The sequence below is a fragment of the Neodiprion virginianus genome, chromosome 4 (assembly GCF_021901495.1).
Source record: "Neodiprion virginianus isolate iyNeoVirg1 chromosome 4, iyNeoVirg1.1, whole genome shotgun sequence".
Lineage (NCBI taxonomy): Eukaryota > Metazoa > Arthropoda > Insecta > Hymenoptera > Diprionidae > Neodiprion > Neodiprion virginianus.
Window position 1 is genome coordinate 3,844,395 of NC_060880.1, and position 20,155 is coordinate 3,864,549.

At 41.3% G+C, this 20,155-nt stretch overlaps 1 protein-coding gene across 1 annotated transcript in view; it reads right to left on the reverse strand.

Moving 5' to 3' along the window:
• LOC124301995 (WAS/WASL-interacting protein family member 1) overlaps positions 1-19,799 on the reverse strand; it is a 33,179-nt gene extending 13,380 nt beyond the window's left edge. Inside the window, 1 exon segment of the mRNA XM_046757729.1 lies at positions 18,792-19,799. Within this exon segment, the coding sequence (XP_046613685.1) occupies positions 18,792-18,812 (21 nt within the window). The 5' untranslated portion in view covers positions 18,813-19,799.
• Between the last annotated feature and the right edge of the window lie 356 nt (positions 19,800-20,155).

Here is a 20,155-nt window from a genome sequence, read left to right on the forward strand (position 1 = left end):
TTTTCGATCGTTCAACATTTTCATCCCCGCCCGGAGTAAGTCTTGCAGAATTGTTAACAAAATGTTGAAAATCGTAACATGCCGCTTTCTCGCTCGTGTATTCCGTATTTTAAAAAGAATTTTCAGCGCGTTCGTTCGTTCGTTCGTTCGTTCGGCCGTCAACTCCGGCGCCGCTCGCTAGGCTTCCAAGCCTCAAGCCTCGTGGCAACTTTCTAGTTTAGCTTACGCGGTGCCGCATGCGGCACGGTTCGGTATAAACCCACGTAAAGCAGCATCGGCATTGAACCGTTCTCCGGCTCGGAAGAGAACCAACAACCGACGGCGTTCGGTGATGTTGCCGCATGCCCATCGACGCCGAGGTGTGCGTGGACGATCATTTTGCCGTGGATGGTTCTCGGCAGCATCGCCGACAACGGCAGCGGCAGCGAGAACAAACTGGTTTTACACTCTACACACGGAATAGGGCAGAGAATAAGACAGACTCTCTTCTCGCTTCCGCTATCCCGCTTCTTGTTACAGAGGTATAAGGTCTGCGTATATCTAGCCAAAGATACGTCGGATTGAAGTTTGTAACGTTGCGTTGCGTAATGCAGGGTTCGTACGCAAAGGGAAAAACGGGAAAACCGGGAGAACTCGGGGAGTTTCGAAAATAAGACTGGAATTTTAGGTTTCTTGAAGAAATAAGCTCGTTCTCATACGTACATTACTTGATATCAAAGCTCCTTTCGTTTTTTTTTTTTTTTTAATTCTGAAAATCGCTGGCTGTTGTTTGTAAATTAGTAGCCGGACAGTAAATTAATTACTAAGTAATATTGAAGGTATTAGTATTAATAAGCAAAAGAATTGTCATTAATCAGCGGCATATTTCTTGGAAGGTTACTGAAAAATATCCCATTTTCAGGCTGGAACACCTGGAAAAGTCAGGGAATTTCGGCTTTCAAAAAGCGTACGAAGCCTGTAATGCGAGTAATTTTACTAATTTCGGATTAGTTTAAGCTGCTGGTGGGACAAAACTTGAAAGTGTCGATATTTCGAAATTTCAAACATGCGTAAATAAAATAACGACGGACGAATTGTTAGAAAATATTCACCCCTTTAACTTTTTAAACGTGTTCGTACAGCGTATCGACAAAATAGTAATTTTTTTTACAAACTTCCGATACGTTAACGTTACTAAATTTCAGCCTCTTAAAGATATACTTGGATAAACCCTAACTGCCCGGGCATTGTCGTGTAAAATACAAGTCACCGGTATTTCAGATCTGTCTTTCAATACGTTGCACGGCATAGACGGATTGACTGATCGATCGATCGATCGATCGATCGACAGGCGGGAATACTGTACTGCGAATCGAGTTTTCGCCCGGTTTCAAGTTACAGTTCCCCAAATTTAACTTCATTTTATTTTCTTATTCATCATTTTCATAACGTGCAAACTTCGTGTCGTTACATACACACACGCACATGTAATGTATAACGTATAATTTTTGGAATATCGATCCGATGAAAAATTTTCCGCCAAAATATTTTTATATAATATCATTATTTTTCTTCCGTGTACAGGAAAGGAAGGGAAAGATAAAGGAAACCCCAAGTTTAATAGAATACAGATAATTACGAGATCATTAATCGGTGACTTTGCATTATCGTTTCGTTTCATTAATCGTTAAAATTTCTCATACCCCGATGTCTATTTTAGTTATACCTATAAATATTACAGGGATTGGATGGAATAACTTCTCAAGTACCATGAATCGATTCAACGTTGAAATCACTCGCATCCGCTGTATATGTGCACATAGATCTTCGAAATTCGCTTCGCAGTTGATATTATTCGACAAATTGTTACAGTATTAAACTGTACAAAGAGTGAAACTTGTTTGAAAAAAAAAAGAAGGGAACTTTTTATTTTTTTTTTTTTTGTTATTTCTTATCTTACCTAAATTTTCAAAAATCTTTATACAAAATATACAATATAGTATCGATTTTGAATCCACCTGCAAGAGGTGTGAAAAATCTATACATCATCGCGAGACGATTCTGTCAATTTTTAGCCCCGTGAATATGAAATCGCGTAGAACTGCTGCGCTGCGGGGTGGAGGTGGAAGTGGAAGTAGGATCGGTTGATTTTGTCGAGGGTTGAAAGGAGGGGGTTGGTTGCAGGTCTCATTACTGGACGCTCGCATCTAATCTCTTGTAATACTGTTCCCTTTTTACATACACACACTCCGGTGTCCCCTCCCTCCCTTTCCATCTGCCGATTTATATCTCCCTCTCTCCCTCCCTCTCACTCCCTCTCTCTCTTCATCTCTCTTTCTCACTCTCGCGGCACGGGGGTTTCCTGAGATGTGGTTGAGAGACGCATCTCGCATCCCTCGTCTCTCCTATTCTCTCTTTTCTCTCTTCCCTTGTGCCTCTCGTACCGACAACGGCCGAGAACACCCTCCTCTACATATCCCCGTCCCTGTTTTACTCTCGACGGGGGGGGGTCGAAGGGGGGGGGGGAGCGGCGGGGGTGGGTTTAGTTTCGCCAGGGGTTTGTCGAAGGGGGGACACACGAAGTAAAGGGGAATTGGTACGGCGATGGGTAGGGAAGGAAGGAGAAATGGGTTGATTGCACTAGCGGCGCGGCGCCGCGGCTCTCTCCCTCTATCTCTCGTTCCCTTTCTCTTTCCCCCTCACCCCCTCCCCCGCCGCCGCCGCCACACCTCGCCGCCCCGCGCCAACAACCACCACCGACGACGCCGCCTCCCGTCCTTCTCGAATCATTTTCTCTTTCTCGCCCTAGCCCTAACCCTCGCGCTTTTCTCCCTTCTCTCCTCCCCGTCGAGTCCGAGCGAGAAAAAGAGGAGGAAAAAAAAAAAAAAAGAGAGAGAAAGAGAAAGAGAGACAGAGAGACAGAGACGAGCGATGCAGAAAAAAAGATAAAATAGATGAGTATAGAGTGGTAAACTTGTGCGCCGGCGCACAAACCGCCCAGCGATATAACGAACAGCGGCATCAGCAGCGGCAGCGGCAGCGGCAGCGGCAGCCTGCGCCCCACTTCCCTAACCACCACCACCACCACCACCATCGCGGAGCGCACGTTCATCGACGACCAACGCACACGAATCCACTGAAAGTCACACACTCGAGGATCGCTGGCGTAGCTGTGGCTCGTTTGTGCGCGCCGGTTTTCTCCCTTCGCCGAGAGAGAGAGAGAGCGAGAGAGCGAATACGAGAGCGGGGTGGAAACGAGTAGGGGTTGCCATGGCAACGCCCCATACGCGAGTAATATCCCTCTCCTCGTCCGACTCCTTCTCTCCATCTATTCGTCTCTCTATACGTCCGAGTATTTACACGAATGTGTGTACGTGATGCATACGCGTACGTGTGTGTATCTACATATTAATATATACGTGCGTGCATATAATCTATATAATATACATACACGTATACACGTGCATTTGAACATTTTTGAATACACGCACGCACGTCACTGTATATACGTATACGCATATGTATATTACACAACGTTACTTGCTCTTCTTATACGCACGGAGTGTCTCGAAATTTCGGTATAATAATGGATGAAATTATTCTCATTACATTAATATGTGTAAATATAGATACATGTATATACATAGGTACGTAAGTCCGTGCGCTGATAACAAACATCAAAGTCCCGCACATCCGTTTTTTCTTTTTCTTTTCTTTTTTTTTTTTGCATTCGCATTTTTTTATTTCTGCACAACTTTTGGAACGGACCTAATTTTCTTCATAATAATAATAATAATAATAATCGGTCATTATCCGTATTGTTTTCAAGTCACCCACATGCATTTGCACAAGCATACATGTCCATACATACATATATATATAATATATATATATATATATATATATACATATACACACACACACGCTACCCTATACGCGTTTACATAAGCAACAATTTATTTTTCCCCATGTCCCCTGGTGACTCTGAAATGAAGGGGCGCGTTGAATTGAAGAAGAAATTAGATCAACGTTCTTACGTGTATACGTATATATATACGGATACGTATATACGCGTACAAGATACAGGTTTACGGTGTAAGCTCGTAAAGAAAGAACGAAAAAATTTTTTCTTCTTATTTTCTGTTCAGCTGACACGTCGTGTAAAACACAACTGTATAATACATGACAGATTGCAAATAATTGTCGCTGCACTCTGGAAGAGAATGAAAACGTTTTTTCGTTTCCTCCGTTTCTCGTCGGTTCCTTTTTTACCATTTTTTTTCCTCCTTAAGTACTTCATACAAATTCACCCTTCGCGACACACGTGCTGCTGTACATGCGGCTTGTATCTACGTGTATAATAATACATTATAATATATGTATAATATTAACCACGGTCAGTAACAACTCGGCCCATATAATATTTATTAGATATTTCTTTATCGATCAAGCTATACGACCAGTATCTCGAGATTGTAATTCTCGCTTAATATCCGTTCTCTACGTAACGTCACTCCTGTATCCACCACCTCCTTATCGTCATCATCGTCATCATCGTCATCGTCATCGTCATTATCGTCACTTCAGTCTCCTTTCTCTCGCTCCTTCGCGCATTTTTTCTCTCTCGCTCTCTCTCTCTCTCTTTCCTCTTTGCTTTTATTTCGCATTGTCAGCTTTTGCCTATGCATATACACATAGCTGTATGCCTGCGCACACACACACTCGCACACATACGTATCGCCTACGTACCTGTAACAGCTGAGGAAAACAATGCGCCGGGGAAGTATCAACCGCTCGAGAGAGACAGAGAGAGAGAGAGAAAGAGAAAGCAATGGAAAAGATAGATGGATGGATAGGCAGAGAGATAAAAGGCGGAGAGAGAAAAAGGCACGGTGAAATCAACCCCCCTTCCACCTATCTTTCTCTCTTTTCTCTCTTTCCCTTCTTAATTTTTTATTTATCTACTGCCCATTTTTTTTTCCTTGTATCTATTTTCATCTCTCAACTCTCTTCTTTCGATATCTTTCCTAGCTTTGGTTTTAATCTTGTTGTTGATCGTACTGCGATTTGTCGTATACCCGTACACATTCCATGTTATACGTACAATATCTATCTACCGCCTGAGGGGACCTCTCCCAGGGCAAATAAACGCTTCTCTCTCTCTCCCGCGTTCATCCCCTTAAACACCTTCGATGCCCGTAGGTTGAGAATAAATTGGAGCGCGACATTTCGACGATGTAGAAGATATTGTAAAAATTTACGCTTGGGGTCGAATGTTTCATATTTTTTTTTTTTTTCTTTTTCCTCTATTTTTGTTTCATTTTTTCTTTACGGATGTTTTCGTACGATTTTCCGCATTTTTCCATACCTATGTGTCGGGATTGCATGAAACGACCTCTACGTATAGCAGAGAACGACAAGCCTCCCCTCTCCTCGTATAGATTTTCCGTTGGCGCTCGGTCGCTCGGCGTAGGCAGGGAGCGAGTGAAAGAGTGAGAGAGAGAGAGAAAAAGAGAGAAAGAGAGAGAGAGAGAGCCGGAGAGAGACGGCGAGGTAGAAGGGGGATTCAGAAAAGTTGAGTTTCGTACGGCCCGAAAAACCGCCCCTCTCTTTCCTCGATCACGCGGGGTTCGTTCGTTCGTTTGCGGCGTGTACGAAATAGGGTGCGGAATCGCTTATATATATGTATATATGTATATATATATATACATATATGTTACGCTCTGCGATGATCTCAACTTTGCCTCATCTACAATACATGCGTTCTATAATACAAACGAATGTGGAAATTAACAACAACAACAACAACAATAATAATAATAATAGAAGAAAGAAAAGAAAAGCCTAGGAAATAAATTGTATAACAATAAGCTTCTACAAGCAATAAAAAAAAAAAAAAAAATACAAAAGTAAATTAGGTAAGAGTCGTATTCCGTAACGATTATTCGAAAGTTTGAATTTGGCTATTGCACAAGAATTTATATATACGTACGTAGTATATTCCCGATTTTCTCTTATTCTTTTTTATTTTCTCCAAATTTTTAGTCTGGTCAACTGGTTGAAAGTTAATGAAAAGAATAGAATAGAAAATAGAAAAAAAAAAAAAAAAAATTAAAAAAAAATAAAACCCATTTACACGTATAAATAAACACATAAATATGTATACGTGCCGAAGGTATGTACCGTAGAAGAATACAGGATAGAGAAAATGATATTAATACGACGATCTATCCAACGGCGCATATAATATAACGAGATCTTCGAGAAGAGCTCGTGGGTTTTGGATCGTGAGGGAGTGGGAGAAAAGGAGGATCGAGCGGCGAGAACGGCGGAGGAGGTTTCAGAGTTTTCGTCCCTGTGAAAACTGGTTTCAGAGGATGTGACGTACCTTCCTTCGGAGAGGATCGACTTCGACTATATATTATACGTAATATGTAGAGTAATCTACGAGCAAACGCTGTAGCTTTTTTCGTCTCAGCGCAACATGGCAAGTCTGCTTAGGATATCGCACATGTCTAATATAATAATTCACGTATTATGGTATTTGGTAAGCGTTGAGACTTTTTAAATTTCTCCGTAATTGTAATGTGGACGAGCGAGACGCGCGGCGACTATGTATTAATAATATCGAGCTCGTGCTACGCGGAAATTATTATTGTTGCTGTTGTTGTTGTCCTTTCGTCGTATAACACGAACAATAAATAATTACACGTACCTAGACAAGATGATTTATTCTCCACTGTCCTTATAACTACATCCCCTATGCACGATTATACATTGTTAGTTTGGTACGAGGGTGAAGTTAATAACGTTAATTTATCGAAACGTTGAAAAAAATTTGATAAAAAAAAAAAAAACTTCGGTCCTATATATACACGTATTTAGTTTAGTTTCGTTATTCGGGTCACAGCTATAAGTCCGTTTTTCCCGTCGCACGCGTGCCGCGTACAATGAATTTGAGTAACCATAAATAAAGGGAAAAACAAAATAGAGAAAAAAAAAAAAATAAATAAATAAATAAATAAATAAAAACAAAGTCGTTTTTTCTCCTTCTTTCCTTGTACAACATTTTTTGACTTACGAAATTTTCAGAAAATTATAGACTTTTCGTTGTTGTTTCTATTACTATTCGATATGTTGTAGCATAAGGCAGCTTGGGGTGTAGCACCACCGGCTTAAAATTAAGCAGAGCGTCAGGGGTGGAGGGATGGGTTGAAATACGGGGGTACGAGAACGAATCGATATATTCGCGAGGCTTGCTGAATCCAACTTGAAACTTTCGATCGATGAAACGAGCCGGCGAACGAACGAGTTGCGTTACGTATCATCCGATCCCCCCTACAACCCCACACCCCTCGAGCCACCCCAAGAGTTTTTTTCTCTCTCGCCCTTTTTCTCTCGTTCTTTATAACGGAGCGCAACGCGATTATTATTATTAATATTAATATTATCATTGTTATTATTATTATTATTATTATGCGACATTTCTCTGACAATAAGAAATACAGGTAGAGAAGGAACATCATTATTTTTCTTGATCCTAGCTGAACAAAAAAAAAAAAAAAAAATACGTTTCATTTTAGATTCAGGTTTTAGCTACCGAGTAGAGAGGACAAATTATGTGTGACGTCACCGCGCGAGGGGATGCAGCAAAAAAAATTTCAGTCGCGTCGCGTTACGTTACTAGTTTCTCTTCTATATGTATATATATATATATATATATATATATATATATATATATATACATACATACATTTTCCGTACGTTGAAAATTCATTTTGACGCCTAAATAAAAGAAAAAAAAAAAAAAAATCCGTCGTAAAATTTTTCGAAGATCATGTATTTCGTTAAAGGGGTTAATTTTTCCCGTCCCTCCCCTGTATGCAGGCACATAACAACATGTAATACAGTTTCGATTCTATTCGTTTCGTTCGACAGGCGCACGTGGGTGGCTCCACTTCGCCGAGCCGCCGCGGCGGCGGCGCCAGCGTCCAATTAACCCCTACGCTGTGTACTACAACCGGCGTACTATGTATACCCTCTACGTGCATGCATATATGTGTATGCATGCGTGTTTCCAACTTATAGTCTCTCTGTGTTACGTCGAGAGGAGGAGGAGGAGGAGGAGGAGGTAGAGGAGGAGGGGCGAAGAGGAGGATGAGGAGGAGGGGGAGGCTCGCGCACGCGCCTTCCATTTGCGAAACCCCTCCCCCTCCCCCTCGCGCCCCTTTGCTCTGCCCACACTACCCCCGAAAAAAAAAAAAAAAAAAAAAAAATGCCACCCCCTCCCACATCCCCCGTCACACGGAGATTATCGCTAGGTTAATATTTTAAGGTACACCCCTCTCTGCGCCCCCTCCCCCCCGCCCCGTCGACCCTTGGCAGCGGCATGTTGTTATGCGTACATAACTATATATACGCGTTATTTATACGCACATGTACAATGTTATAACTGCAACGATAGGATCAGTGGTCGTAATTCACGCGAGGATATATCGTCGTCGGGGTGTTTTTTATTTATTTATTTTTTTTTTCATTTATTTATTCATTTATTATATTTTTTTTCTTATTTTTTTTTGGAATCCGAATTTCTATAACCGCAATAATTCCAACGTTGTTTCGTTTGCTGCATTTATTTTTTTTTTTCCCCCACTAAACTGATCTTCGTTCATTCTTTCTATTTACGTTTATTACAGGTGAAAGATAACTTGTTTTATTCATTTCTGCAGCTTGACTTTCACGGGGATTACGTGGGAAGAAATGTTGGTACGGGAGGGTAAAATTGTCGTTAGCAGCTGCGCAGGTTGTTGCGTAACTTTGATATGGTATTTCAATTACGAGGATGTGGTTATATATAATATTAATAACGTTGCTGCAACACCGACGCATGTTTAAGAAAAATTGCTAATTCGCCGACTAAGGAATGTCCGAGATTCGGTTACACAGTTATTTGAAATAAAATATACCTACTTTAATTTTGAAAAGCCGGCTCTTTGATAGTCGTTTTTAAATAATAACGTCGTTGATTTTTTAACGTCAGGTTTCGTTGCGTTAACGTTACTATGCTAAGCCTGATCATATTGGATCATAGTTGTGCCGATTTATCGACGAAGATAAAACAGACCGAAACAAAAATGAAAAATAAATAGAAAATAGAAAATACCGTAAACTATATATACGAACAACTAAATATATTTATTCGTAGTCAAGGGCTTTGGGATGTATCAACTAACTCGGAACGGTGTACAATAAACAAAATATCGGTATTTAAGCGGTTCTGTGTGACGGACAAAAACCAAGAGGAAACAGAAAAATTGCAAAATCTTTTTGTTTCATTTTAGAAATATGATAAGTTTGATACATATATACGTCGTTCTACATAGTATTAATTCTAAAAATCCAAAGGTCTAAATCACGTTCACCCCTGGGAGTATTTTGTTTTTTTCCATTTACTTTTTCCTTTCTTATCATTACTTTTGCCCAAAAACAAATATCTATAAAGTGTCATAAACATCGCAAACTCGTATCCCGACAGCTCGTTTACATACATATAAATAATTATTTTTTTCTTTTAAACATCAGCTGTTAAACAGAAAGACTGTTTACTGTCTATGTGTGTGTGAGAGCGGGCGACGCGGTAAAGACCGAAAAGACGAGTCGAAGATAATCTCTCTGGGAACAGAAGCCAGCTATGAGGCTGGAATGTAGAATGCGATGAAAGCGCAGCCACCTGTACACCGGGCATTATTCCACGACTCGTGCAAAGAGAGAGGGGGGGGGGGGGGGGGGTAGCAGAGGCTGCTAGCACGTGGTTGAAAATATGAAAAGCGCCAGTTTCGAAGGGTGAAATGTGTACGCGTACCCATGTGGGTTTCGTGTTCGATTTATAACCGTGGTTGGGAGCTTATAGCTATCGAGAGAAAGAGAGAGAGACGAAGTGGCCTTTCTCAGCGAATTTGCATACGACAACAATCCTCCGGAGAAGAGTAAGCTAGGATAAGATAAGATGAGATAAAAGAGGAAAGAGAAGATATAGCAAAGAGAAACGAGAGATTGATGAGCGGTAGCGCCACCTGCCTAAGAACGCGGGAATCCCGAAGTGACGAAGAGGGAAGTTGGACGTTTTTCAGTGGAGGTGGAGGAGGAGGAGGACCCTCCGATAGCCGTTGTATCGGTGGACGGTGATCTTTCCTCCACCACCACCACGTGGCGACTAATTTGTCAGTCAGGCAGGCGGCGAGATATTTCATGACTACTATATAGGAGACACACGGAACCCAAGCGAACGACCACCACTCGTCTCTCATCTCTCGGCACGCGACACAATCTCGAGTTAAATAACCGCCGCGACTGACGAACCGAGTCTCTACACGTATCGGAGGGAATGAGGAAAAGGAGGGAGGGAGGATTCCGACTACCGCTCCCGGTCAACTATGCGATGAGATCACGGTTCAGAACCGATTGCGACCCGTGCGAGGATTGGATGACTCTCGAATCTCCTTGTCGTCGCAGTCGAGTTGTAACGCGCGCGCGTAAACGCAATGCGAGAACACGCGTTTCACGCGCGGGTGTAACGAGTAAACGATTTCGGGAGAAACATGTTCTTTCTCAACGTTGACTATGCGCGAATCACCGAGTACGAGGTGAAAGAAAAAAGGGAGGTAACTGTTTACTGGAGCCAAAAAGAAAAAAAAAAAAAAAAAAAACCAAAAAATTAGGTATACCGTACAACGTGTGTCGATATTATTTATACACGATACACGTATGGTAGGTATATGATGAGGAAACACGAGGTTGAACTTTAGTAACGTTAATCGTAAGGGTAGAAATGATCAAGTTTTGCTTTTTATGAATCCACTGACGCAACGAATCTCTGTCAATCCTGAAATTGCCAAAGTAATCGGATACTTCGCGTTGCAGTAGCGTTGAGAAACTTCGCGACACGTCCTAACTTTAAAATTTTCTTATATCGCATTATGATTTTTGTTTTATCACGTTATTACCACCGAAACCACGTTAACAACAGTTGCGACGCAACGTTACCAACTCAAACGCGACAAAAATACACGCGGGTTGCACGTGCGGATCTTTCAAACCCTCGTCTCCCGCCCCGCCCACGGATAAAGTTTTATTGTAGGGGTTGGGGGTGGTGGAGGTGGACGTCACGACGCGAGTGTCGAGGTAGGCGGTGGGGGTGGGGGTTGAAAGGTAGCAGGGGTTGCTCTCGACCACGTGTGTTTGTTCGCCAGGACACGTCAAATACGCCGCTGTGACGCGACGATGCTCGATTTGAAATGTAAACCTTCGCGCACCCCGGCGATCCGTAACCCCACGTGATTTCTTACCCTTCTCTCTTTCTCTCTCTCACTCTCTCTCTATCTTTATCTTCACACTTGCTCGTTCTTTTCTTTCACTCGTTTCTTCGCTCACACAATAATTAACTGATGTATTCATCTATTTCTATCTACCGCCTATCTATCGATCTATCTGTTAGTTTGTTTACTTATTTGTGTCGTTTCATTTTCAATTATAATATTATTATACAATATTTCTCTATTCATTTTTACATCTGCATCTACTTTCACCCCTCTTTTTATAATTTTCGTTACTGCGTTTACTCGTGTTTCTAATGTTTTTTTCCAACATCGCCACGGGCATAATAAACATTATCTATCTATCTGCAAATCACTCCTATATATATATATATATATATATATATATATATATATATATACGTATATTTACGTATGTGCGATATTAGAATTTTCAAAGTAACTTCAATGCGGTTTTCATTTTCTTTTCTTCAAACACTTTGTCATTTTGCTTTACAATATAACCTCAACGTTTTCAACGTTCATTTTTCTCTTCTTTTCTTTTTTTAATCACGAGTCGAATTATCCTTCAGTTTCATAACCGTGTTGTTCGAGAGACACGAGAAGAAAAAAAAAAAAAAACGTTTTTCATTCAAATTGTTTTCCTCGTTAAATTGCAAGAAAATTATCTCCGTATACGACGTACAAAGAACTTGTAATTACTTTTTTTTTCTCTCTTTCGAAGACGATCATATTCATACGCGTAGGTGGCAGGCATATTTATTTGTCCTGTGTTATACTTTCGTAACAACCCGAGACGTTGCGATTCTGTGATTATTTTATTTCAGAGGTGTAGCAACGACATTTTCGTCCTGCAATCTGTGAAAATTTCCACAACGATAAAAGAAAGAAAAAAAAAAAAAAAAAAAAAAACAATGCAAAATCCATCCAATTCGTCACAGATGTCGATTATACCTATTTGTTTACTTTACATGCCAATAAATACTATGCAGAGAACAAATTACATGTAAAAGAAAGAGGGGGAGAGGAGAGAGAATGAATGAATGAATGAATAATTAAATAATCAAAATCAAAAATCAAAAAAATAATTAAATAATTAAATAATCATTTTCATCCTAAAAGAAAGCCTCATGAATCGCGTTTGGACAGAGCCGTCGTCGTTAAGCATTGACACGGCAGTGAATAAAATAACAATACCGCGTCGCGTCGCACCGTTCGCAATTGCACCTCGTTGGGAGAGGAGGTTTGAACCTCGCCGGTATCCGAGCCGAATCCGACTGAACTGCATTGGAAGCGACAAAGTGCATCGGCCCGTTGGTGCAACAGCAGCAGCAGCAGGAGGAACATAAAGTGAGGCCGACGCGGACGCAAGAGGGAGAAACAAGGAGGGGAAGGAGGGGGAGGAGCTAGGGGATACGAGGGAGGGGGATAGGGGAGAATATCTACCTAGCCGATACAGAGATAAACATGTGTACATATACATATATATATATATGTATATATATATAGCAGAGGAAGAGAAAGAGAAAGAAGAGGAGGAGGAGGAGTAGCCAGACAAGTGTAACAAGAATGAACCAGCACAGCGTGCGATTCTGTTATTCAACCTGATTGTGACCCGATGTATGCACGTTGCATACCTACATTTTGTAATTATTGCATAATAAGCGAGTGTATGCGATACAGGTGTGCTTGCAGATGTTGTAAATTTTTATTCCGATACATTGTTTTTTCTCTATGTTTTTCTTTTTGTTTTATAATATATATATATATTTTTCATACACGAGAACGCGGTGTAGGGTAAAACGCGCGCCTTCCGTGCAAATATCGAAAAATTTTGAATCGTTTGAATAGACTTTAAGGCAAGTGTCCTGGTCGATTTCGAAGTGTGTGAGAATGTGCCTCACGCCCTCATTCTGTACAGCGATTCTCGACAAAAAAAAAGAAAAAACACTCCGATGCATTTTTTCATTGTCGCGGAAATAAACATAAAAAAAAAAAGAGAGAGAGTTTCTTCGTCGTCGAGTGGAAATGTGTCGGGGCGTTTTTTTTTTGTTTTCTTATTAACAAGCGAACTTCGATATTTTTTGCGAGATATAAAAGTCAGCGTCGAAATCGACCAAGGCACCTCACTCCTGCAACACGTACAACGTGTTAAAATACGATAATGCCCCGCTTCGAAGCTCAAATTCGGCTAAATTTCTTACACCACGCGTACACCTATAATTTTCAAATTGAAATGCAAGAGAAAAAAAAAAAAAAATATAACAAATATAAACGATACACAATATAAATATATACGCGTTATATTACATATACTTACATTACAAACCCTCGGAGAGATGTGTAAACAAGTAGGTATAAGTGTAAAAAGTAGCATCTATCAATTGCTCGTATGTACCTATATACATATTGTATTATTGTCAGTTGTTGCTTCTGCTGTATTCTCTCTCTCTCTCTCTCTCTGTGTGTGTCTTTGCTTCGTCGCGGCTCTCTTTTCAGCATGCGTCTCGTTTTGCGTGAGTGTCCGTACCGACAGAGCTGCTCGCTGTTGGATTCGATGTAGCGGTAAGTGCACGGTGCAACAGCGAGCAAGACTGGGTTATAACTGCAGCAGGCGTGCGTACTATAGGTTGCAGAGGCACGTGTCGCCAAAGGTGCCGCAGCACGTGGTGCCTCAATTCCTTATATATATATATTTATTTCAATTACATATATACATATCGTTCTATGTTATATAAAGATATCGCCGCCGCCGCCGCTGCCGTGTCAAGAATCCCGAACCTATCCGAACTTGCCCGAATCTGTACGGTAATACCCTAACCTAACCCGACCCGAACTTGGCCTGATAAAAAATAAACTTCTTTTATCTTTAAAATTTCTTTGATTGATTATTTTTCCGTCGTTTCATTCAAGTATGAAAGTTATTGCGCAAAGTGTGCGCGCGTACGTATTTACGTACGCATGTACGTATAACACAGGTGGCAGCCGACAAAAGATCTCTGCCAACACAAAGTACGTCACGCTTTATATCTCCACGTATTATCAAACTTCTGTTCTTGCATATTTTCTTCTTCCTTGTTCACTTTTCGTTTTCTTTGATGATGATAATAATAATAATAATAATAAAAAGACTTGAGTAAATTTTCTAAAAAAATAAAACTGACGCACAAATAAATTATATATATATATATATAAAAAAAGAAAAAAAAGGTATTCAAAGGAAAAGCATTGACAGTACGATTCTTCGCTATTACAATATTACAACGCGTTATGCAAGTCGGAGGCATTGTACGCGTATTTAAAAACAACATATTACAATATGCGAAAACTCGATTACGCATTGCAATCACAAGTCACCAAATACTATACAACACAACCTCGTACATGCTATGTTACATGTGTGTTTATATATATATATATACATATATACATGCATATTCAGTGATCGTTGTGGCAGGTAGTCGTCGTCGTTCGTCGTGACACACATCGCGCATTATTATTCGCGCGTAAATCAAGACCACGTGTTTTACGGCAAAACTTGACATATGTACGTACATATGTGTATACATATATATATATATATACGTATGCACGCACGTCTACATATATTATATAGGTATTACACACACACACACGCGCAAAGTAACGTACAACGTGGTAAGCCGGGCGAATTTATGAATGGAGGGTAGCGCTACGGAATGCCGAGAGACTCCGGGGTCGGGGGGGGGGGGGGGGGGGGGCAAAGCGGGACAAGGTGGAAGAGGAGGAGGAGGGGGTGTTATTTCGGTAGAGGGGGCAAAGAAGATCTACCGACAGATCGTGTGTCGATAACTCTGGTTAATGGGACCTTTGAGTTCACTAACGCTGCTGTGCACTGCAGGAGGAGCCAGCGATTCTCCGGTCGTTGTGTGATAATAGTTTGTTTTACTCTTGTTGCAGAAGTGGTGAGAGAACAAGGCGAAGGAGGAGGAGTAGGAGGGGGTTACAACGGAGGTGAGTGTTTAGCGTACTTTTGGTATCTTGGTCAACGTCGCGAGGGTGGAAATAAAATAAATATCAAAAAAACAAACAGCCAAATACGATGTTTCTGCGTTTAATGAATTACAGAGAAAAAGATTACGGGAAAGAAAAAAATAAAAACTTTCTCGATATATATATATACACATTTATATTTATTATAAACCGTATGTATAACAACACCTTTTTTACCTTTATATTTTGTACGTTACGTAAACGTATACATGAGACGCGAATCAATGATTGCATTTCAAAATTTATCAATGTGGCATATTTTGTGTCTGTATAAAGTCGACGACACGTTGAGCATGCACGGAGAGAATAAAAGAGTAGAGTAAGGTTTTTCGACGAAATATACTTTAGTATAATGCAACAATAGGAAACCTTGGAAACAATGAAAACCATTGTATGCAGACTGAAATCTGCTATATACACATATTCGTAGTAAAAAATACAGTTGACACGCGTGGTAGTTTCGTTTTTTATTTTTTTTATTTTTTTAGCGAGAAACCTTCACGCGTCGCCTCTTTTCCAACAGTTTTGAGTGAAATCAGCTTTTCTTGTTTTCACCATGTAAAATAAATATACAATATTTATGACGAAATTTGAAACAGATTTTTACCAACTGTATATTCGTTGTATATATGTATATTATTTTTTTTTTTTTCGGTGTATTTTCACGCCGCGCTATCATCATCGTCGTCGTCGTCGTTTTGACTGTATGATATTCGCTATTTGTCACAAGGACTGAGAACCGCTGTGCCTAAACGATTACGTAACGCACAACGAGTGTCGGTACGAAGAAGTCTCGCTGCACATTCGGTGAACAACTTATATACGTACGTAAACACATACATAAACGCATACACGACATCCATGCGTACTTGACGAAATTAATGCTGCGCGTTACGCATGTACGCATATATATGCATGTGTGTGTGCGCGTGTGTGTCAACGTATATCTCAACATACTTGCAGAGGTCCGCTTGGCAGACGACGGTTACACGTTATGCGTTGACGTTGACGTTGACGTTGACGCTGAACTTGCTTGCCGCATACACACTTGCTGGCATGCTTCGAGAGTTAAGGGAAAACAATAATGCGTACTTCAACTTCTACCAAGTTGTATTATCATCTTTCTTATAAGGCGGTGTGCGTGAATCCATCATACGACGCATTATTTAAACGCAACATTTCTGTTATAAACTGCGGGATATCGCATTTAAGGACACGCGCGGGAATTAACGAAACTCGCGACAAACGTATATTATTTATGATACACCGCATGTGGTGATTTTTTAATTGCAAAATTTTAGCAACTAAACGTTTATGGTAAAACAATATGGAGGATAGAAATAACGGGGTTATCGTGAAATTATTTTTCTTCCCCCCGTTATATCAAACGTAGTGTTGAGCATGGAAAATCGTGAGACCAAGATAACGGAAAAGGAGAGAGAGAGAGAGAGAGAGAGAAGAACAAAAGAGCAAATCAAGAACAAAATTGAAACCGTGCGTTAGGTGATTGCTGAGAAAATCATTCGTATCGTAAAAATTAAGTATAAAACAAACGGCAACAAGAAAAAATAAAGGTCAAATTTTTCGTTTGGTATATTCAAAAGGTTACTTGGCCCGTTTCGCCCGAATGAAATCCCACAGGAGTTGACGTTACAACGAATATTTATTGACGAAAAATAGGCTTTCAAATTTCAAACAGCCACAGGAAGGTTGGTTATTCAGAGAGGACGTTTGATACGCATATAATGTGTCTAACTTATCGATCGGACCTTAGCCTAACTATTTTTCACCTGGGTTAAACAACGTTCCATTGTTCGTATCGTAGGTACGAAAGTTTGTAGATAAATTGTAAATAAATTAAGAGCAGAAAAAAAAAAAAAAAAAAGAACAAGCCGTCTCGCACACATATAATGTGTCTAACTTGTCGATCGTACCTTAAGCCTAATTATTTTGCATCTAGGTTACAACATTCCTTTCTTCGTATCGAGCGTACCAAAATTTGTAGATAAATTTTAAATAAAAGGAAAGGAAAGAAAAGAAATAGAGGGAGAGGGGGAGGAACAGAAAAGTGTAAAAACGAAATCATGAGGAATTCTTGTTGTTGTCGTTGTTTATCGTTGTTCCCGTTTCCATAGCGACGGCCGTCCCGATGGCTAGTCGTCGTAACCAACTCCGCGGCATATTATTATTCCCTTCTCTTTTCTCGCTTACCGATCGTAAGCTACCACAGACAGCTACGAGTCCGCTCGCTGGAAGTTAGCAGTCGTCGGCGCGCGTTAAGTTTCCTCCACGGGCGGCCGAGTAAAGAAGAGAAGTCCGCCGCCGCCCCCCCCTCCCGCCCCTCCGCCACCCCCGACGACCCGCAACCGCTTCGCCTCGCCTCGCCTCGCCTCGCCTCGCCAAGGAAACGCGGGATTGCTCGAATTCAAACAACTGCACACGAGGTTACCACGCGTCAAATCTGACGTCTTGCCGAGAGGCGTGTAGAAAAATACGCGGTGTGAAAAAAACCGCGATTCAAATTTTTCCCGCCGTTTCGCACGTTTACTACCAGTTTCAAACTGATCGAACGACGTTGAAACAAGACGAAACCAAAAAAAAAAAAAACAAGTTCGTCGTCGAACCCGCGTTAATTTCTTACAACGACGGTCTTTCGAACAACGCGCTTTTGGTCGATTCGTTTGATTCGTTGGTACAAAGTTTCTCAACGATATTCGAAAACTCGTTTCTACGCTCCGGGGCCCAATGATCGTCATTTTCTTGGGGCGATATTGCATCTCGGCTTTACTCTCTTGCAACGACGTTATTAACGAGGCTGTGTGTACGTCACGATGTACACCCAACTAGGTTCCTCGAATTTATCGACTATTGTCAAAGTCTAATATTGCAGAGTCCATTGTTTCTTTCGCTGTGCTTGAGCCGCGGAAATTTTACAAAATTATAGAAATTCATTAAATTTCGTTGCGGAATTTACGATATAATCGACAAGGAGGACGAGGAAATCCATAGAATTATTATCTATCAATATTTCTTCACGCACAAGCGATCGTCGTCGTCATCCTCGTCATCCTCGTCATCATCATTATAACCGTCATTAACTCCCGGTGTTTTTGCATTCATCGGTCAAGAAACTTACCAAAAATAATTTCTCACCCTCTCCTACAATATCATATCCGCTTGATTCTGCGTAACATGCTCGTACATCGGATGCATACGGAGAAAGATCGGACGACCGCAAATGGAATTCGATCCAACTTCCGATTACAGAATTGTAATTATAACGCAAGTATCTGTCGACACGGCGGTAGAAGAAAAAAAAAAAACCACCACTCTTTTTCTCTTTCTCTGTTTCTCCCTACCCGAACCCCAAATTGTTCAAAATGAAGAGAAACTGAGAAAGGAGAAAACTAGGGATAAAAAAAAAGTCTCAAAAAGAAAGAAACTCACCTGGTTAACGTCGCACCACATTATTATTTAGCTAGCACTGTTGACAGCATCTTGGACTGTTCGTTGACCATGTATAAATATGTATATATATTCATTCACGTAATATCGTCGAATTTTCACTTCGGGGTACGACCAAGCGGGGGGGCAGGGGGGGTAGTTTCGAGGGGCAAAGGGGGGTGGGGAAGGGGGTGGGATGGACGTAGATAACTTGTATCGTAGACGAATTATTGCGTCGATTTATTCAAGGGTTGGGGTTGCGGGAAGTAGGATTGACCGCGGGGTTTTATTTTCATCAGTTCCTTTTACAGGTTAACAACACCGGGAGCAAACGATAGAAGCTAAAAGAGAATAGTTTCTTGTTCAGCGTATTCTTGCTGTTGTTGTTGATTTCTTTTTTTATTATTATTATTATTATTGTTATTAAACTAGTAAGTTTTCTTCTTCTTCTTTTTCCTTTTCCGTCGGTGTGCTGTTCGTTTGAACGACGGTGGTCGGTTATTTCGGCGACGTCAGCAGCAACACACTCGTCGTCGGCGGTGGTGGTATAACAACGACGAGGACGACGAGGCGGAGAATGTGGCGGAGGATATCGGATTGCTAGGAAGGTGACGACGAGGTAACCGACGGTAACAGCAACAGTAACTACGACGATAATGGTAGTAACAACAACGGCAATAGGCAATAATGGTCGTGGTCGTGTTGTTGTTGTTGTTGTTGTTGTTGTTGTTCTTGTTATCGTTGTTATTATTATTAATACTATAATTATTAGCAGTCGAGCAGGGAGGAGGAGAAGAAGAAGGAGAAGTACTAGTAGTAGTAGAAGAAGAAGAACGACGGCGACGACGGCGACGTCGGTAGGCAAACAACACCACACTGTGATCACTTCTTCTTAGCGACTTAAAAACAACTCTCACCGACCCTACGACTACTGGCGAGCCAGCCATGCAAAGCATTACTGAATACTGACAACAGCAAGCAGTCTCTCGATGCCGAGGCGACGCGACGCTAGCGGCGCAGCGGCGAATCCGCTCCTCGTCACTTCGCTCAGACTCGGTTTTCCCCCGGAGGAACCTTCGGCCGTTTCCGCCATCTCTCGGCCCACCTGCACGACGAACGCAGGGCTATACACCGAAGGCAACGCAAGAATCGAGCCTCTCTCACGGACGATGCGCGCGCACGCTCTCTCCCTCCTCCTACCGCCATACCAACTACGACGACACAACACCCGGCCTGCCTGCCTGCCTGCCTGCCTGGCTATGTATCCTAATAACCAGCGACGTCGTTCTCTGCCCACACCGTTGACAATCTAAGAAAATTCATCGGGTACGTTTTTATTATTTACACCGATAACCGGCCGTCCTTAA